Below are 19,540 nucleotides of genomic sequence, written 5' to 3'. Positions count from 1 at the left end.
GTTATCTCTGATTCGACAAATACCAATTCCCACCTAAACAAACAAAACCACTCCCACCCAGCACAATAGAGGAGATAAAAACGTAACAATATCAACAAGAAGTCTAATGTGGAATTTATGTCTCAAAAAATAGAAAAATCACCTACACACATAAAATTTTGGAGAAAAAGTGAGAGGCATACAATCAGAGGAAGCCCCAAGAAATAAAGGAGGCTTACACGGTTAATTAGAAGGAATTGTTAGTTACCAATCTAGGAGCAATAAGAGATGATAAGGTAATAGTCTTTTTGGGTGGGGGTCCTGGTTTGTTAGCCGCCATAGCAGTAATCACCAAGCAATCCCCTGAAGAAACAGATTTCACTCTTCCTCTATACCATCTTGTGGCCCCAGCTGTTGATGATGCCATCTCAACAACTTCTTTGTGGTACAAAGATCTACAACCAAATCTAACCAAAGTGAGAAAATGAAAAACAAAATGAGCAATAAACAATAATTAAAACAAATGCCATTCTCTCTCATCCACCTCGTCCTCTAACAAGATTCAAACCAAAAAAAAAAAAAAAAAAGAGAGAGAGAGAGAGAGATCTAGATCCAACCAACAGCAAGCACAAAGAGCTCATAACCAGTCAACCAACTGTGTTCTTCAATTGACTGCTGCAGCAGGTGGCCCGACGGCAATGAAGGCTAAAACAGCAGGTGGGTGGTGGCAATGTCGGCACACAGCAAGAAGAAAATGAAGAGGGGGTAGGGTAGGGCTTGTTTTTTCAAGTTTTAACAAATAAATTACATGATAATATATATATATATATATATATATCGGGCCGAGGTATTTATTCCCCGGACCCGGCCTAATCTCAAACCGGGTTTTGATCTCCTATCCCGAGTTTGTCCTGCCATCCCGATTTTTCGAAAAAAAATCATCCTATCAGAGGTGGTACCCTGCAATTTTCGAGATATACAGGGCAAATTGTCATCCCTATCTATCAGTAGTGCTTTAAATGTTTTTCACTTGATTTTGATTTTTTTTTCTTTTTTTTCTTTTTTTAAACTCCTGACCAGCATGTGTAGCCTAAAAAAAAAAATCAGATTTACTGGCAATCAATCGGTGGTTGTTTAAGCAAGAAAGAAAGTTAAAATACAGACTCGAAAAATAAATAATCAAAAAGGGCAAGAAAAATTGGCTGTCACCATTGATAGAACACCAACTGTCGCTGCCATGATGCTATTCTAGTAGTGGTGGTAGCTGCACTGTTTTTCTCTTTCCTTTGAAAAAAAAATGAAAAATGGAGAAAATATTACTAAAGGTTTCCAAAATTAGAAAAAAAATAAAAAGAAAGGTATTTTGGTATATAAAACTGTATAAAATTAGCTTGGATATGGAAATGATTAAAGTTAATTTCATTGTCCAATTAGAACTTTTCAATAGATAAATAAATTATATATAATTATATAAAAAAATAAATAAAACAATTATCAAACATTAGCCTAAATATAATTTTTCAATTATTTATATAACACGATGAGTTAAATATATTATAAAAATATTCATTGCTCCTGTTGAAAATATTGTTTGTTTTACTCACAACAACATATGGTCAGTTTTGGAAAATTATTTATATTCTTTCCTGCCCAAATATCCTCCATTTTTTTTTTTTTTGGGGCATATCCATTATCGTCCATTTATTTATTTATTTATTTTTTGGTGAATTCGTTCATTTTATGTTTGGAAACAGGCGATGCAATCTTTTTTTCATGAAGAGATGAATTTTTTTTCCCCACATAGATTACACATAATGATACCGAATTTTTTTTTTCCCTCTTGAACTAAATAATTATACCGAGTTAGATCAAATTGCTAGTCAATCTTATTTCCCATTGGAATAGTCATAAGTGAATCCAATTTTTTCTATTATTTTTGTATCCCAAAAAAAAAAAAAAAAAAAATCCAACTTCAAGTTGTTCGATAATAATGACCTTGAGTCTTTTTGACCCTTTGCTTTAGGATTAGTGGAAATTAAAGAAAGGGATTTAACTCAATAATAGAATGTTATCTTGACATGATAAAGTAACCAATTTGAGCCTAATTATGCCTAAATCCAATGTTAGTTTTTTTCTATTTTCACTTGCTCTCCCTTTGTGACTGAATGAGAATGGATAAGAAGCTTAAGCCATCCAACGCCACCCAGTTATTACCAAAAAAAATAAATAAATTATTGATTTAATGTTATATAAAGAATTAAGAAAGGATTTCTATATATATATATATATATATATATTATTCTTTACAAAGGTTACGTGCAAAATTCAAAGAAAGTAAACATCAAAAAAAAACCAAACCCAGTGGTGGAGAAAATACTGTCCGTGTTGATGGATGGATCACTAAAACTTTTGGCAGCCCAATTTTTGTCTATTTCGTGATTTGATTGATCAAAGTAAGCATTTTGGGAAATGTGGGCCTGACTGAATCGTTCCAACTCTGCCTAACTTCTGTTCAGTGCTCACTCTCAGCCCATTTTAAAATTGCCTCTTTACATATTCATTTCACTTTACATGTACATTCAAATTCAATGCATATATCATCATTTTTTTCCCCCCTTACTCATTTCGTGCTCCCAAAAACAAATAAATAAGACATCTGCCAGCTAAGCTGAGCTGTGAATACATTTTTTTTTTTAATACTATTTGATATTTGCTCGTTTAGAGCATTAAGTGAATTTTTGGATGCATTAATTATATTTTGAAAAGAATTAACTTTTTCGGACTATGAATTAAATTAAATTATTATTAACATGTCAATTTCATGGATGATAATAGTTTGTAACGATAAATAATATTTTTTTTAAATAAAAATACTTAGTATTTATAAATTTAAGATTAAAGTTAATATACTCCTAATTGAGCTTTAACTAACTAGGATTGTATTAAGTAGTAAAATCACTATCCTCTAAATATTAGGATTATATTAACCAATGATTACTGAAGGTTGGTCTTTCATACTATAGTTCAACAACAAACCTATTGTATTATTAAGTAATCATTTTTTAAGTTTGTATCTGCCTTTTGTAATATAGAAAACAATAATTCTGAGCTCAACTATTTTATAAACCAAATGTTTGATATCAAATAACAAAAAATAAAAAATAAAAAATGATTCTTCATTATTATTATTTTTTTTTTGTTTTAACTTCCATAATTTCATGACATTGATCGATTTATCAATTACTAATAAAATACTACATCATTTTTTTTTTTTGGCCAAATGTTATAACATATTTTAAATTAAAAGGGAGAAGAGATTTTACCTCTTTTTTTTTAAAGCTCAGTCAACCTTTAGTTGCTTTTGTAGAAATAAAATAGAAACAAAAAACAAATCTTTCTATGGGAAGAATGAGAGGGGTGCTTATTAATATTTTCAAATACTGAAAGAAAGATTCAAGTAATGTTGTAAATTTCTGATGCTTAAGGGTAACAACACATGTTACTTAAGGCCTAAAGGTGTAAGTTTTCACCATCAGACCAAGTTACAAATACAAATTAACACACAAGTTGGTAACTAAAATATAGTAAACAAATTTTGTACACATAGTGTTGTTCTACAGAAAATAATTATTAGAAATATTAGAAGGAACCATAAACTTACCACTACAATGAGTATACTTTGCACTTACCAATCGAAATGTTTATATATTTTTGGTACGTAAAGTGTGGCAGGACTTGTTGTTAAGTAGAGGTCGTGTTATTATAGTATTAACAAATGAGGGAATTAAGAATAGGAACGGTTGTGTCCCTCGAGATACAATTTAATAGCGTAGGGGTCATTTGCTTTAGGGTCTATCATACTGCCAACGAACTCATCTTTTATTAATCACAAAAAAGATATAAACTAGTATTTATTTATTTATTTTTTTTCTGGTAAAAAATTTGAATTTGAATTCTCCGGTTTTAAAAATACATACGTATAGAAAGAGAAAGAGTAACATGTAATTGTTTAAACACCAAACAGTTTGGATCTGAGATAAATTAGTTGACTATGCATTAGATAATCCTCCAATGCTCAAATTATATTTACATGGCATACATATAACTATTTGATTGCCATGAGACCGAGTTACCAAGTTTTTGAGCTGAAAAAATTATGCAAAACCCAGTTTTTAATTCTTACATTTCAGCATCTAACCAAAAGAGTTATTTAAGACAATGCCACATCTAAGATTGACAACTTGTTTGATGTTCATCTCCTTACAACTTGAATAAATGCATGCTTAAACTATACTTCATTGAACAAGGAATTATGTTTATCAATCTTAATTTTTCAAAATTATACTTAATTCAAGTCAATTATTGCAGGTATAGACTTTCTACACATATATTATACATAGGAAGTCACCAATTCTATCATATTACATCATATCCTAAGAAAAACATAAAAAACTTTGAGAAGAGGAGGTCCTTAATTGCTGATAAATTGGACAAGGACAGATGAGGTTGAGAGTTGGCGGGGTTAGTTTAGACATTTCAAAGATGGTATTAAGAGGTGGTTGTTGTTGATGTTCCCTTTCATGTGGGGTCCAGCTCATCCTTGGAGATAAAGTCGGTCATAAAAGCTGCAGATCACGTGTTAATTGTAATGAACAGTGAACTCAGTCTCTCTAACACACTCACCACACCACCACCACCACCACCACCACATTTGCACTTCAATTCAAAATCACTAACACCACCACCACACGCCAACCAATTCCTCCATTTCAATTTCAAAATTTTGATACTTCATCACTCATCTCCTTCCCTCCCTTCCACCAACTTATTTTTTACTTATATTTCCATTCATTGTAATTATATATATTTATTAGAATAGATCCACAATAAAAGCTATACAAAAAATCTCATTTATTTCTTTTTTTAGGGTCCAAAATCATTTGAATTTGCTCCTGCAAATGGTGAAAGGATGTTATCATATTGTCCCAAAATACTTTAGCTATCTACTCATGGTTCCAATTATTACAATGGCATGCTAATTAAATTTTTGCCGTGATAAAATTAACTATTTTTTTCGACAATCTAAGAATACCATGTATGAGAAGAACAACTTGGAATATTCTAAAATAGTTTGATAACAAGCAACTAATTTGTCATAAATCTTAAGATATATATGTTTATTCTGGCATTCCAATTTTTTTTTTTTTTAATAATAAACTTCTTTATTTTATTAAACAACCAAATGTCGCAGTGTTTTAAGATTGCTTGTTTGTATGTCTTTTGTAAGAAATTCGAGAATGTGTCAGATATAAAAAATGGGAAAAAAAAAGGAAAAAGAAAGAAAAGCTAATATTTTAAGTAGACTTATTAGTCATTTACTTAAAAAAAAAAAAAAAAAAGACTAGTAATTCTGAGTTTAAAAATGCCAAAAATAGCAGAAGTTTTTGGCATATTTTGAATCAATTTGAACTTCAGATTCAAAAGTCACCAATTATTATTTTTTTTTTTAAATTTGTTATCTTCATTGTAAATTTGGAATGAGTAAATGACTGACAGCTGGGGAAGAACCAAGTAAACGAAAAGCAAAAACTTTGTTAGCCAAAAATAACAAAAAAGTAAATAAAAAATTATAAATGCAAAGTTGGTCTAAGGCAAGCCCGACTGACACACCTAATCCTAGGAAGAGTTATTTGGACATTTTAAACAATTCCACGCGCCACGTGTCGTCCAATAAAATATGAAACTTCCAGACCTTTTTTTATTATTATTTTTTTAAAAAATTTGAGAAATAAGAACGAAAGTGAAACTTCCAGTTCCCCCTTTTAGCAGAAAAGATACTCTCACCCGTATACGATCCAGACCCTTTCCTGAACCGCAACGAATTGAATCTGACAGCCATTAATTAATTACCAAAACTTACCCTTGATAAAAGCGCAAAACCCAAAGGTAAATTCAACAAGTCAAACCCAAAATACACTCATAAACACCCCAATAACTCGGGGGGTGAAATCGTAATCTCAAACTCTAAATCCAACAGATGTTACAGATCTCACGCGCGATCTGACCGTAAATCCGAATCAAAAATCAAAATTAAGCGAAACCCCCACCCAAAAAAAAAAAAAAGAAAAAAAAAACTCAATGAACTGTGCACTTTTGGTCAACCGGTCAACTCCACTATTTTCTCATTTAAATTATCAAAACGTTATAATATTGTAGTTTCTAAAACATTTTAAAATTTTTAATTTTATTTATTTTAAGCTCCATTATTTCTCAGCGTTTCAAATTCCTTACAATCCCGCTCGCAGTGAAGAGCTCTTTCTCTTTCTCTCTCTCTCTCTCTCTCTATCTATCTCTTTGCTTTTTAAACCTCTGTCTATGGAGGTCTGGAAGCTCAGAGGAGAGTCTCTCAGGTCAATCTTTGACAACCACGCATATATTTTACACAAATGTAATGCGTTAATCTTATATGCATTGTGTGTTTGTCTGATTGAAGTTTTCTGATTTTGAAAAAAAATAAAATAAAATAAAATATGGTTTTACTTGGTAATGCATGGATTAGGGTTTAGTGGGTTTCTAAAATCTGTGCAATTCTTGAAGATTGGGACAAAATTTACGGTTTTTTGAGTGTTTATGAGTACTTAGTTTGGCGAGGAAGTATGGAGAAGAAGATAAAAGAGCTCAACAAATAATGAAGCTGGGTCGAGAATTTTCCTTATATCAGTTGAGATTGTTTCTTCTCTAATTTTTAGAGGGTTTTCATTCATTTCCTTTTCGTTTCTTCCAATTTTCTTGGAACAAGACCAGTCGCCATTTTTTCTTTTTTTTGCTTTGTCAAAAATTTTAGTAGTCTTGAAGTGTAGAAAGCATTTTTTTTTTTTTTTTTGTGTGTGTGTGTGGGGGGGACATAGGGAAGTTTTGAAAGTTGGATTCGTTAAAAAGAAAGATTTTTACTACTCATGACCTGAGCTTGATGCGCTGGTTGGTTGCCAGGAATTATATGCGAAGAGAAGAAGCTGAAATGATGAGCTTTTTATTTTTATTTTTTATTTTTCTAATGTATTTTTGATCGCACTTCCGTCCGAATAACGAAAGATTTCAAGAGATTAAAATTGCAAATTCTTTTCTCATCAACCAAACTAATGGGCAAAAATTTTGTCTGTTATATATGCATGCGCTTTCCTGCATTAGTTTCCATGAATAATTCTTCATGAATTATTGATTATATTTGTGTTAAGAATTTACATGTTTGTTGTGTATGGTGCTTGATGCATATTGAGTCTGCTGTTTCCAAGTCATTGTCATTATACATGTCAAGATATTTTCTCTCTGTTTTTTGTTTTTTCTTAATGCTTTGCTGAGGACTATACAAAAAAAAAAAAATTATGAAAATTCTTCATGAACAAAAACTTAATAAATGTCCCCAATTCTTCCGGTATGTTTATGAAGATTTTTGGGGAAAGATTGACTATTAGGATTTTAGTTGAGATAGTTTTGATAGCCTACTACAGATTCAAACTTATATAAGCTTACTGGATCTCAAATTATGCATTTTAAATGACTTACTTTCTTTCAGCATCCAGAATGTGGCTGTTCTATGCGCTAGAAAATCTACCTTCAGTTAGTTCGTTATAAGTTTAGCGTATATGTTAGATGATATGACTACGGAGAGAAACCAATTTGCAGTTTGAATGGGATTTTGTCTGCCTGCTTTTTATAGTCGACAAGGTGCATCTCTAAATCTGCATTCCAGACATACCCCTAAGATCTTCCAAATATATTACCTGTAAGACCTAATCTACCTATTAAATTTAGGTATCAACGAGACAGACACAAGTTCTGATCTTGAATTTAACGTCTATTCTTCATCTTCTGCCTTAGCTGTCTGTATCTCTGTAGAATTGCTGATATGCAGCAGTATTAAAAAGAAAGATACAAGTTCTGATCTTCAATTTAATGTCTATTCTTCATCTTCTGCCTTAGCTATCTGTATTTCTGTTGAGATGCTGACATGCAGTTTGCTCACAAATTCACTTGGCCTGGTTTATTGTAGGTTCCTTAAACTAGTTTCAGTTTAATGCTCTGTGCCTTGTTTTCCCAAGGCCTGAAAACATGAAGAGAGAAAATGTGATGACTGCTAATGGTAGAGAGCTTCCTGGTCGAATAACACGTTCTAGAGCTGCTGCCTTAGCTGCATCTGGACAGTTACCCCCTTTAAAAGCACCGGCACAGCAAAATAAGAAGCAGGCTTCACAAACAAATTCAAAGAGAAGTGCCACTGATGAGAACCATACCAGTTCTGAAAATGCATGTGTTCCGAGTAAGAGAAGAGTGGTGCTTCAGGATGTAACCAATATTTGTTGTGATAGGAGCTGTTTCAACGCCCCCAAAGTTCAGGTCAGATCTTGCTTCTCAGATCGACATACTATGTTTTGAAAAAAAAGACAAATGATTTCAGGGTCCTCAGTTGTTGACTTGTCAATAGTGTTTTGTACATAATTGATTAAATATTGCCTGGACGAAGGCTTTCACTTACTGGTTTTTTATTTACTTCAAGATTTATTAGATTGATTAATATCTCCTTCGTGAAAGCTTTTGTTCTATTAAAAATGTGACTTTTTCTTCAATTTTGATTATTGTTAGGCTAAGAACAACAAGACAGCCAAAAAAGGTTGGAAGAAGGAGACCAGAGTGACCCCTTCTGTTTCTACAGAGTTTCCTCCTCCTCAGTCTGATTTGAAAGAAAAGAATGTGCAAGAAATAGTGAAAATAGAAGTTCAATTGGAAGAGGTTAAATTTTCAGTTAATTTGGAAGAAAATTTACCTCTTAGGTTAACTACCTTAAAGGGGTGTGACGAAGATGGTCACCAGTTTGATAGTCAAAGTTCTTTAACGAATTCACAACTTGAAAGTCCTTCAAAGAAAGGTGCGCTGTTTGGTACTCTAGCTTTTTTTTATCTAAACATGACAATCCTGTGGCAGTTGTATGCTTGCCTAGAAGCTTTGGTAAAATTTGAGAAAATTTACTTCTCAATATTTGTCTGTCTTGGATGTGCCTGTTTTAAAGCATAAAATATTCTGGTACTCCTAGCAGCATATGATTTACTTCTTGATTTTGCTTTATTTACATTACATCTAATTATAACAAAGGAAGCTTAATGTCTAATGGTAGTCAAATTCAGTTTAATTATTATGTGAACACAAGGGCTTTGCGTGTTCCAAAGATCTAATCTAAGGTTGTTTCTCAAATAAAATATATTTTTGCTTCCTATGAGCAATGTTGTCATATCAATTAGCAGTAATCGTTTGTCTATACACTTCAAACATATTTATCATACTTATTCAGTAATAATAATAATATCATCTCCCGAAGTTCAAACAAATACTAACTGGCAGCTTTCTAGGTCTACTGCTTAAGATCACATTGTTCTGCCTGGGTAAGAATGGATCCTTTGGGGAAGGATATAAATGTTTAATGAAGGGTGTTAGATATGTAGGCTAACAGGGAAAGAGTTGTGTTTTTAACCTGATTTGAGTAAGTACTATATAAAACTTTTCTTGTATAAAATTTAGATTAATTCTTTTTACAGCAAATCCATGAAATTGGAATCTAAAGCTTTTGTAGGCAGTATATGAATGTCATGCCATATTCTATTGTTGGCCATAATTTAGCTCTTTGGCCATCGTTTGTACTGTATAGTTTGCGGCTAAAAACTGTATACTGCTTGTTACAATTTTGTTGTGTTTTAATTTCTGCATCCAGCAATCTGTTACTTTTATTTATTTATTTTTTCAAATTGTTGAAGCAGAGAAAGGATATGGCAACATCATGACATCAAGAACTCCAGACATTGTTGACATTGATGCGAATCACAAGAATCCTGAATTTTGTTGCCTCTATGCTCCTGATATCTATAACAATTTACGTGTTGCAGAGGTTTGTGCTACCAGAACTTTCTTTGGAAAATGGAATCCAACAAAGTGATAATTGTTAATTAAAATTCACTCAATTTGGTAAAGATGGTTGTTTATTTTACAACTTAAAATAACGAGGGGTACCTCCTCTAAGGCACGTTTTTGCGCCTTCACAGTCGGGTCAAATCAAATTCTTGATGCTGCTCTCTGCTTGCTTTGGGGCATTAAAATATGTGTTCATTATCTTTGTGTCCTCAGTCTAGACAGAATTCTGATTTACAATCTAATTTATTCTTCTTCTCCAGCTTTCTCGTAGACCATATCCAAACTGTATGGAAACAATACAGCGAGATATCACCCAAAGTATGCGGGGTATTTTGGTGGATTGGCTTGTAGAGGTTAGAATCGATTTGTCAATCTTGATTTTTGTTAGTCATACTAATACTTTTATTAGTTGAAGCATACACACCTTGATTGTAGTCAATGAAGCTATGGTTGTTGACTCCTGCATCAAAACTAAAGTAGCGTTGAATGATCAAGGGTATTCCATTCTTTTGAGAAAAGGACATAATATTCATTTTGGGTGCTCTAAATATACTTTATATGCTTGAAATTTCATCCTAAACGCAATGCATCTTTACCTGTCACATGTAAAATGTCTAGTCTTTACAGTTTTCTCCTTTTTTTAAGCTGCTCGCATGTTGTGCTGTGGTTGTCAGCATAGTTAATATATATATATATATATATATATATTTTTAATTATCTTTTTATTTTTTTTTATTGTGCATTTGGTTGGTCAAAATTATAAAACAACAATGTGAAGTGGGTTAAGTGTGCAGCTCCAATTCAAGGAATTCTTCAATACTTTCAGGCATTTTATTTGGCTAGTCGATGATGAACTGCCACATTATCTTTTCTTCGCAAAATTTGAGAACCAACAGATGTAATAGCTAACCAGTTTTATCTTGGTTTCAGGTATCAGAGGAATACAAGTTGGTCCCAGATACACTTTATCTCACAGTACATCTAATTGATTGGTTTCTCTCTCAAAACTACATAGAAAGACATAGACTTCAACTTCTTGGAATCACTTGCATGCTGATTTCCTCGTAAGCTTTCATATTCATATCAAAGCCAACTGCTAAACTTCTCATTCAGAAATCATAATCGAGAATTTCAGCAATATCAGAAGTTCTAGTTAAAACTGTAGAGAAGGTTGTTTCCAATGTTAGATGCTTATGCCACTGCTAAATTATCAGTGGAGGCATTCAAAAAATAAGATGATTAATAATATGGTAAAGATTAATCTCCATCAATGAAGAATTAAGGACATGTATAGGATAACTAGTCTGGTTTGTTACTACTAATCCCCTGCAAGTAACTCTGTACTTGGAAGTTCAGAGAGTTTGTTTAAATGCATATTTCAGCGTATAATTTCTAACGTTGTTAATTGTGATGCTGAATGTGGTTTTCTTTGTGGTTTAAAGAAAGTATGAAGAAATTTGTGCACCACGCGTAGAAGAATTTTGCTTCATCACAGACAATACTTACACGAGAGAGGAGGTATGTGATTATTCTTATACTCAATATATAGATATGGGAAAATGATTCTCGTATATCTACTCAATACATAGACAGTACATCGGCATGTGAATGGATAATGAGAAAATTATATTGTTAGAGTTCATGACTTTAAGTTAATTAAGCCCCATCTTAAATAAGCCACATATTAAAATTCCTTGTTCTTGGTAATGGAGTTGTCTGTAATACATATGGTGCTATGGCATGATGTGAAACTGTTCTTATTTATTCATTGCCTTTAAAATTTCTTTTGGTTGAATTCCTGAATAAAGTAAACTTGCAGGTATTGCAAATGGAGATTCAAGTGTTGAAGCATTTCAGTTTTCAACTTTTTGCACCCACAGCAAAAACTTTTCTCAGGTACTTTGAAGCTTATATTGTGATCTACATTAGAGATAGGTCCAAGCTAATTGGTATACAGCTGCACTTTCTTACCCACATTTCTTGATTTTCAGGAGATTTCTTCGTGCAGCTCAAGCTTCTTATAAGGTATGATGGTTGCTTTAAGCTGTTGCTGGCCTTTGGTTCAGACCTTTGATTAGATACTTATATGTCTAATTGCGTCCTTTCAGACCCCTTGTCTTGAACTGGAGTACTTGGCCAATTATCTAGCTGAACTAACATTGGTAGATTATGGCTTCTTGAATTTCCTTCCTTCTATGATAGCTGCATCGGCTGTATTTCTTTCCAGATGGACACTAGATCAGTCGAGCCATCCATGGGTTTGTCTTTTTTCCTTTTTCTTACTTTAAGTTCAAGTATGTAGTGGAAGTCTGACTTCATTTGCATGACTGACAGAATCCGACACTAGAATACTATACCTCGTACAAGCCATTGGATTTGAAAACAACAGTTCTTGCCTTACAAGACTTACAGTTGAACACAAATGGTTGTCCTCTTAGTGCCGTACGCATGAAATATAGACAAGAGAAGGTATCAAATTGCCAAAAAAGAAAAAAAAGAAAGAAAAAAAAAAAAGAAAAAAGAAAAAAGAAAATTGTTCCAACCTTTATTTGTGGTTTCATTTCACTTTTATCCTTTACTTGGGTGTCAAAATTGTAGTTTGTAAAGTTCATGTCAATAGGGACTTCCTTGATGTTAGATATGGAAAATTCTATTAAGCTTATAATGAAGTGATTGTTGTTATAGCAGTTCAAGTCGGTGGCAGCATTGTCTTCTCCAAAACTGCTTGAAACACTGTTTTGAAGATGAGTTTAAAGCCTCCGGCATCTTACTGTGCGAGAGAATGCTAACTGATGGGTATACTTTTTTGGCCAAATGGAAAGTTCCATCTGGATTTTGCCAAATTTAGTCCTTGACTTTGTAATTGATGTCTAATCCATTTATATTCATTTTCTGCCAAATTGGTTAGATCTTTGTTTTAGAAATTCTAACCTTTGTGTCCTGTTCTTTTCAAACCCTTTTTCTATGTAAAACTGAAGCTAAGGATATGGCCGCTTAGTTTGAAACTAAATGTGTAAATTGTTTATCTACACTTGGGACTTATAATTGGGCTGTAACTGTGATAGGGAAAGTAAACGTGTTAAATCTGTAAAGTAGGCAAGAGAGCATTTTTACTTGCTGAATGTAACTTTGGCAAACTATGCCTCAATTAATGTACTTCTATTTTGCAAATTCTCTTCTGTGTCTTGTTACTTTTTCATCTGCTCTTAGTATGGTGTAAATTAGAGATAATTGTTTCATTATGTTTCTTCTGTTTCATTAAATTTTTTTTCCCTGATTTTTTGGTGCATGTAGCATTATTCCTTTTTGATTTTCTAAACATGGACTTTTTAAAATTAGAAAAATGAAATTTGAAGTAAATGACCAAACAAATTTTTTTTTACTTTTGCCATCTTTGTTCTTTTGGTCTTGTTTGGTGCTCTTTTTATTCCTGGCTTTATCAAGTACCAAAAAGCAGCGGCCAGAAAAAACAGCAAACTACGTTTATTTATTTATTCATTTAAAAAAAAAAAAACTTTTTGGTAAATTTGGTAATAATGAATGTCAAAGCGGTGACCTTTTTTTTTTTGGGTAAGAAAAGCGGTGACAGTTATCTTTAACGTATTTCACTTTATTTGTGCTCGATCTTTAACGATCAGGTGTCTCAAATGTCCTGTATATCCTTGTCCTAAATGTTTGTTTTTTCAATTAAAATTTTCGCTTATTTATTTATTTGGTTTTTTGGTTAATCGAAAGCTTATTATGGTGCTTATTTAAGGGTTTAGGGTCTTGATTTAAATGCCTAAATTTAAAGAGCAAAATTGTAAAAAAAAAAAAATAAATAATAATAATAAGAATAATAATTGGGAATTTGTAAGAGAAAAAAAAGAAGACAAAATAATCTGCAATATAAATATAATTTTTTTTTAACTAATCCGCACTTAAAAATTCGGAAATATATTTTTATTAGTTTTACCATCGTATCAAAATTACGAATACTGATAGAGTACTTGTCCTTGACAAATTATAAAAAAAATAAAAAAATCATTATATACTATATAATTACTGGGTGAAAAAAAATGTTTTTTAAAAAATGAAAATCGGAGTTGGGTAATTTAGTAATCGCGTGGAGACCAAAGATTTTCTGCATCCTCAGAGTTTGTGGGTTATCTTCTCTGCAACATCATAGGCAGAGAGAGAGAGAGAGAGAGAGAGAGAGAGAGAGGAGGAGAGAGAAATAAAAATGGCGGCTTTGAATATCTTATCTCAGCCAGCACCTTCTTTCTCTCATTTTTATAATAATAATAGTAGTAATTGTTTAAATAATAATTTCAAATGTAAATTACATTCTTCTTCTTATTCCCACCATTTCAATTCTCTCTCTTCTATAAACAAACAAAGTCCACATTCAAAGCCATTTCCGGTGCCTACCCAGTTCTCAAAATCTGGTAAAAATTCATTCTTTTTATTCAATTTACATATCCTCGATCAATTTAATCCGCCTTTTATGGATTTTGCAATTTTTGATTCTTAATAATTCCTTGTTGTTCTATTACGGGGTTTACAGTGCAGGAGAAATTTGCTCAATTTTTTAATGATGATAGTACTACTGTTCTACTGGTTGGTTTCAGTTCTTTTTTTCTAATCTTGCGGAAAGTCAAAAAGTATTCACAATTGGCTGAGAAAGTATGGAAATTTTTCACTAGTACAAAAAATTGTGCTTTTGTTGATTGGAAGATGATTACTGACCTTATGATCTATGCACTTTCATGTTTTTGTTGTGTCGGGAGAGAATATGTTTGTCCTTTCATTTGGTTTTGGAGGCCGTTGTTTCCCTTAAAATCATGAAAAAGAGTGTAATTCCAGCCATCAAAATTGTAGTTTTATGTTGGCTTGGCTAATAGAAATGGAATTTGGTTTTTATCTTGTATATATGTCAATGGGAAGTTAGATATTTTAGTTGTTTGTGTATATCTAGTATGAAATTAATAGAGTAAACTACCATTTCTAATCTTTAATCTGCAGGCAGTGGGAGTTCATGGATGCAAGGCAGTTCCTTATGTCACAACATTGTCGCTGGCAATGAGAGCGGGCAGGGCCGACTTTTTTCTGCATTTCCCACAAAACCTGCTCAAGTTTCATCTATACAGGATCTTTATGAGTTTATTTGCTCAGGTCCTTTGTTAGAGAAATTGGGTCTAACAGAAAAATCAATAGCTGACTCAATTGACAAGTGGCTGGCGTATGGCTTGCACCTTTGTCGACTATTTCAGCTCAATGAATTGTACCTTAATGTTCCCCAGAAAGTTAGGTTCTATCACTACTATATCCCAGTCTTTCTATGGTGTCAAGATCAGATATCTCAGCACAGAGCCGGTTATAAAGAGGGAGAAGATGTACCTCCCTTAGTGGTACATATGTTATTATTAAAGTCTACAGTACATCAATATTACTTACTGTAAATTTAGTTGCTGTATTGGATTTGGTCTTTCTGGCCAGTTTGTGAGAAAACTACTTAGGTTTATGTGATGACAGAAAATTGCTAGAAAGGGTTAAATTAGATAAGGGCTATTCCTATCATTTATCTCTTAAGACATTTTGTTTGTCATACAGATTGGTTTTAGTGCACCCCAAGGTTGTGGGAAGACTACACTTGTCATTGCTCTTGATTATCTTTTCCGAGTAAATAGAACGTAAGTTGCAGAAAAATGGCACATTATTGAAGTTGTAAAAAAATATAGAAAATTAGGATTGCTAACTTGGTTCAAATCTCAGGAAGTCTGCCACAATATCCATTGATGACTTTTATTTGACAGCAGACGCCCAGGTAATACATTCTGCAATCTTTGGTATCTACTTTTTCTTCTTTGTGTTTTGGTTTTCTGATGCAATATTGTGTTCATTGCAGGCTAAACTAAGAGAACAACATCCAGGGAATTCACTTCTAGAGGTAGCAATCTACGCAATCTCCAAATAGTAAATTTTAAGTGACAAACAATTTCACTGTAAATTACTTAATGCTTTGTCATGATAGTTTGTTCTATTTCTGTTGCTTTAGCTCCGTGGAAATGCTGGCAGCCATGATCTTCCATTCTCTGTTGAAACACTGACAGGTCTAACCAATTTAACTAAAGAAGGTAAGTCTTCTTGAGATAGCTTTATTTGCAATTAGTATTTGCTTTTTTCAATAATTAAATCTGAAGTATCCAGGTATGAAGTTGAAGCTGCCCCGATATGACAAGGTAAGCCCATTGAAATAAATTTGGTCATTTTCCAAATCTAATTTTAAGTCCAATGTTGCATATCACGACTTGCTCTCTCTTTCAGTCTGCTTACAATGGGAAGGGTGACAGAGCTGATCCTTCAACATGGCCAGAGGTTGAAGGGCCACTTTCTGTAAGTGGGATTTTTAGGATTGATCACGTTTTCACTTTTGGCTGGTATAAAAGTATGGCAGTATTACCTTTTAGAAACCTGATTATGTGAAATATATGTTTGCTCATATCGAAGTTTCACTTGTCTTGTTCTAAGTTCATTAATAATAGTCAAGGTATGGATGTGAATTTGAATCTCTAGGACAAAACCCCAAATGGTGTTTCTTTTGATTGCCTATGTTGGAAAATCCTGAAACAGAATCTCATGTTACAGCTTTTTTGGCTTGATTTGGTCATTCAGGTTGTTCTGTTTGAAGGTTGGATGCTTGGTTTCAAACCTCTTCCAGGTGAAGTTGTCAAGGCTGTTGATCCTCAGGTCAGAGCATGGGGAATACTTTAAGACATCATTGATATTACTTGCACATGGTTTGATGTCATATTGTAGTTTTAGTGAGGGAAGCTACATTCAATCTTAAGTTTCATTTTACAGCTCGAGATTGTAAATAAAAATCTTGAAGCTTATTATGATGCTTGGGACAAATTCATTAAGTCGTGGATAGTTATCAAGATTAAGGACCCAAGTTGTGTCTACAAGTGGCGTTTGCAGGTTTGTATTTCATCTTTCTAAGTACTGTTATATGTAATGATAAACCATAACCTTGTGTAATAAGTAACGTGGTGATCCTGCAGGCAGAGATTGCAATGAGAGAGGCAGGCAAACCTGGAATGTCTGATGAGGAGGTGTGTTATTTTATATGCACTCATATTTGATAGTGTTACAATGACAGAAAAGAAAAACTGCAGTAGGTTCTAGTAGCAGAAATATTTGTGATTTGGGGTTCTATTTTGCAGGTCAAAGATTTTGTGTCAAGGTACCTGCCAGCATACCATGCTTACCTTCCTACACTTTATTCTGAGGGGCCAAATGGATCCGATCCTAATCATCTTCTCATCATTGAAATTGATGAAGAGAGAAACCCTATCCTTGGTAACTAAGTGATTCATGATTTCGGATACAAGCTTGCCATGGAGCCCAATTTTGACTTCCTGAAGATGAAATATGCATAGGAGACTGGTTTTAAAGAGTATCAACGATCAGGGAAAGTCAATGTAAATGACTGTTTAGCAGATATCTTCAAATGTAAAATTTTCTTTTTCTAGGCCACCAATTTCAATTCTTTTTAGGGTGTTAAAGTATATATTATGATGTTACTTGTAAACGGATGCTGGCTTTATAGCTTTCATCTATGTAATCCAAGGCTTACTGCTAAAAAAACCTAGAGATGGATTCTTGATATCAAATTGAAATTGAGGAGATAATTATAATTGTAAATGTAATTGTGTAAAGGATCAATTATTGCCAATAACCTTCAATAAACTCATTATCGATTATTCACCAAGATCAATGTCCCAAACTTGTTTGCTCATTAGAGGCAGTTTGATACATGGGTACAACAATCAACTAAATAGCAAAAATAAAAAATAAAAAATAAAAAAAGGCCTTGGGATTGAAAGACTCTGTTCACATCGAATTTTTTCTTTTAAGAAAGTTTTCATGAAACAAGAAACTTGGTTCCAAAACCAATAAATTTAGTATAGGAATGAAAGAAATCTAAGAACAGCAACAGCAGACCCCATCTAAGCAGCATTCGCAAGTCTCGTAGCAGCAACAGCAGCAACACAACGTGAACAGCCTGCATCAAAATTGACATATAAAAGAAAAAGAAACAGAGGGGGGGAATTTTTTGTTGTTGTTAAATTTGAGGTTTAGATGAAAAGAAAGACAGACCAGGCATAAAGGCAACCTTTCTCGTCATGGCGTTTCTGGACGTGGTCATAGTAGGACATTTGTTGGTGTGCTGGTGCTTCACTACTCATCTTTCTGTTTCTTGAATGCTTGATTGAGAGGCTGATTGGAAAAACACTTTCATAATTCACATAGCATCTTTCAGTACAATATAATATATAGGTGGAAAAGAAGATGCATTTATTATGAATTGGTTGTTGAGAGGGAAGTAGGAAAGTCTCTTTTTCTTGAATTCCTTCTTTCTAACGAACATAAAGCAGCAAGCTACAGTAACCATGCTTCCCACATGGTTGCTTTAAATGTTTCCATATTGAAATTGCATCTATAACTAGTAAAGTGTTAGCATATGGTCATAAAAACTGAACTTTTCAAAGTGGGGATGCTTATTGGATGGTCATAGATTGAAGGATTTTTATCCCTTCACTTTTATGTGCTAGATAGGTTTGAAGTCCTTTGATTCAATTAATATTGCTGATTAGCTTAATGAGTCCAAGGAAGCCAGCAAATTTTCCTATGAACCTAGGTTTTTACTTTTTTATAATTTTCTGCCTGCTTTTAAATTCTCTAATGGCTGCAAATATTTATCATTTCAACTAAGAATATATATAGCTACAAAATGGCAAAATATGATACCGATGAAGATTCTTATTGTACCAAAGACAGACAATCCTATCCTACCCTGTATTACCATTCCTAGAAAACCACTGCTTCTTTCCCTCCTCCCAAGGCTACCCGGGGAAAACCTGGGCTTTTTGTTGGGCTATTGGGCTTTGGGATGCAAACGTAGTTGAAGAACAATGACTGGATCTCAACTAATGGAGCATTCGTAACTTGACCCTGACTGACCCATTGTTGTTAATGGGAAGCCCAACAGTCTAAACACAAAATATTTGAATAACAAAGATGTAAAATTGGAAATTCCTTATGTCTACCAAAATATTTGGATCGGGAGTTTATATGATTTGGGTAGTGAAGCGAATAAGTTTTCTGTTAAAGAATATTGTGAGCTGAAAGGGAAAAGAAGTTCAAAGAATAGTTGGAAACTATAAAAAGCAATTTCTAATTTCTTAAATAAATTAATTTCTTTGCCTACATCCGGAGAATAAAATAGCTAGTAGTATCCAATATATTTACGAAAGAATATATTTATGTGTGGAGTTTTATAGAAAATAAATTTGAGTCCCTACATTTTACTCGCATTGCAAGTGTATATCAAATAAATTTAATCAGTTTGTGATGTGTAAATATACATAAAATGATAGGATCGAGTTTAGTTAGTTATATTGAAGTTTATGTTGAGTATGATTGATTTATAAATAGGATAGAAAAAATATTCTAACACCATCCATATAAAAATTTGTCATATTTCTTTGCTTCCCCAACCGTGTCCCCCCACCCCCCAAAAAAAAAAAAAAAAAAAGAGAGAGGATTTCTGTTCCCCTTT

At 32.9% G+C, this 19,540-nt stretch overlaps 3 protein-coding genes and 1 non-coding gene across 12 annotated transcripts; 2 read left to right on the top strand and 2 right to left on the bottom strand.

The window, feature by feature from the left end:
• Positions 1–91: 91 nt before the first annotated feature.
• LOC112491621 (ribonuclease TUDOR 2) lies at positions 92–1,353 on the bottom strand. 3 transcript variants are annotated; one of them, XM_025073519.3, is made up of 3 exons: positions 601–1,237; positions 248–434; positions 92–142 (listed from the first exon to the last, which is right to left on the bottom strand). In XM_025073519.3, exons 1-3 carry the CDS (start codon positions 618–620, stop codon positions 116–118), a joined length of 234 nt encoding a protein of 77 aa, XP_024929287.2. In that variant the 5' UTR covers positions 621–1,237; the 3' UTR covers positions 92–115. The 3 variants fall into 3 exon arrangements, 1 of the variants encoding a protein (XP_024929287.2); XR_003055968.3 differs by having other exon boundaries at positions 92–434; positions 597–1,353; XR_007241470.2 differs by having other exon boundaries at positions 92–434; positions 624–1,353.
• A 4,808-nt stretch (positions 1,354–6,161) lies between these two features.
• LOC107406728 (cyclin-A2-3) lies at positions 6,162–13,107 on the top strand. Of its 7 annotated transcripts, none has more exons than XM_048475583.2 (12): positions 6,167–6,427; positions 8,030–8,373; positions 8,620–8,902; positions 9,786–9,913; positions 10,197–10,289; positions 10,867–11,000; positions 11,379–11,454; positions 11,756–11,832; positions 11,928–11,961; positions 12,045–12,194; positions 12,271–12,405; positions 12,622–13,107. In XM_048475583.2, exons 2-12 carry the CDS (start codon positions 8,089–8,091, stop codon positions 12,676–12,678), a joined length of 1,452 nt encoding a protein of 483 aa, XP_048331540.1. In that variant the 5' UTR covers positions 6,167–6,427; positions 8,030–8,088; the 3' UTR covers positions 12,679–13,107. The 7 variants fall into 7 exon arrangements, with proteins under 7 accessions (XP_048331521.1, XP_048331513.1, XP_048331540.1 ...); XM_048475584.2 differs by having other exon boundaries at positions 6,177–6,427; positions 12,625–13,107; XM_048475564.2 differs by having other exon boundaries at positions 6,162–6,389; positions 12,271–13,107.
• A 904-nt stretch (positions 13,108–14,011) lies between these two features.
• LOC107406692 (D-glycerate 3-kinase, chloroplastic) lies at positions 14,012–17,787 on the top strand. The gene is made up of 12 exons (XM_048475595.2): positions 14,012–14,363; positions 14,941–15,326; positions 15,529–15,608; positions 15,691–15,742; positions 15,824–15,865; positions 15,974–16,052; positions 16,126–16,157; positions 16,243–16,311; positions 16,591–16,665; positions 16,780–16,896; positions 16,980–17,030; positions 17,142–17,787. Exons 1-12 carry the CDS (start codon positions 14,159–14,161, stop codon positions 17,283–17,285), a joined length of 1,332 nt encoding a protein of 443 aa, XP_048331552.1. The 5' UTR covers positions 14,012–14,158; the 3' UTR covers positions 17,286–17,787.
• Positions 17,696–18,864, bottom strand: LOC107406703 (uncharacterized). The gene is made up of 2 exons (XR_003053429.3): positions 18,079–18,864; positions 17,696–17,983 (listed from the first exon to the last, which is right to left on the bottom strand). It is a non-coding gene; the product is annotated as an uncharacterized LOC107406703 (transcript).
• Between the last annotated feature and the right edge of the window lie 676 nt (positions 18,865–19,540).

Source organism: Ziziphus jujuba, chromosome 1, assembly GCF_031755915.1.
Source record: "Ziziphus jujuba cultivar Dongzao chromosome 1, ASM3175591v1".
Lineage (NCBI taxonomy): Eukaryota > Viridiplantae > Streptophyta > Magnoliopsida > Rosales > Rhamnaceae > Ziziphus > Ziziphus jujuba.
This window is presented reverse-complemented; position numbering and strand designations above follow the sequence as displayed.

Excerpts from the sequence above, each read along its gene's own strand:
- LOC107406692 (XM_048475595.2), top strand. The coding sequence starts at position 14,159 with ATGGCGGCTTTGAATATCTTATCTCAGCCAGCACCTTCTTTCTCTCAT. Across the intron at positions 15,609-15,690 it reads CTTTTCCGAGTAAATAGAAC|GAAGTCTGCCACAATATCCA; the intron begins GTAAGTTGCAGA and ends TTCAAATCTCAG. Across the intron at positions 17,031-17,141 it reads CTGGAATGTCTGATGAGGAG|GTCAAAGATTTTGTGTCAAG; the intron begins GTGTGTTATTTT and ends TCTATTTTGCAG.
- LOC107406728 (XM_048475564.2), top strand. The coding sequence starts at position 8,089 with ATGAAGAGAGAAAATGTGATGACTGCTAATGGTAGAGAGCTTCCTGGT. Across the intron at positions 8,903-9,785 it reads TGAAAGTCCTTCAAAGAAAG|AGAAAGGATATGGCAACATC; the intron begins GTGCGCTGTTTG and ends TTGTTGAAGCAG. Across the intron at positions 9,914-10,196 it reads ACAATTTACGTGTTGCAGAG|CTTTCTCGTAGACCATATCC; the intron begins GTTTGTGCTACC and ends CTTCTTCTCCAG.
- LOC112491621 (XM_025073519.3), bottom strand. The coding sequence starts at position 620 with ATGAGCTCTTTGTGCTTGCT. Across the intron at positions 435-600 it reads ATGAGCTCTTTGTGCTTGCT|ATCTTTGTACCACAAAGAAG; the intron begins GTTGGTTGGATC and ends ATTTGGTTGTAG. Across the intron at positions 143-247 it reads CTCTTATTGCTCCTAGATTG|GTGATTTTTCTATTTTTTGA; the intron begins GTAACTAACAAT and ends TTATGTGTGTAG.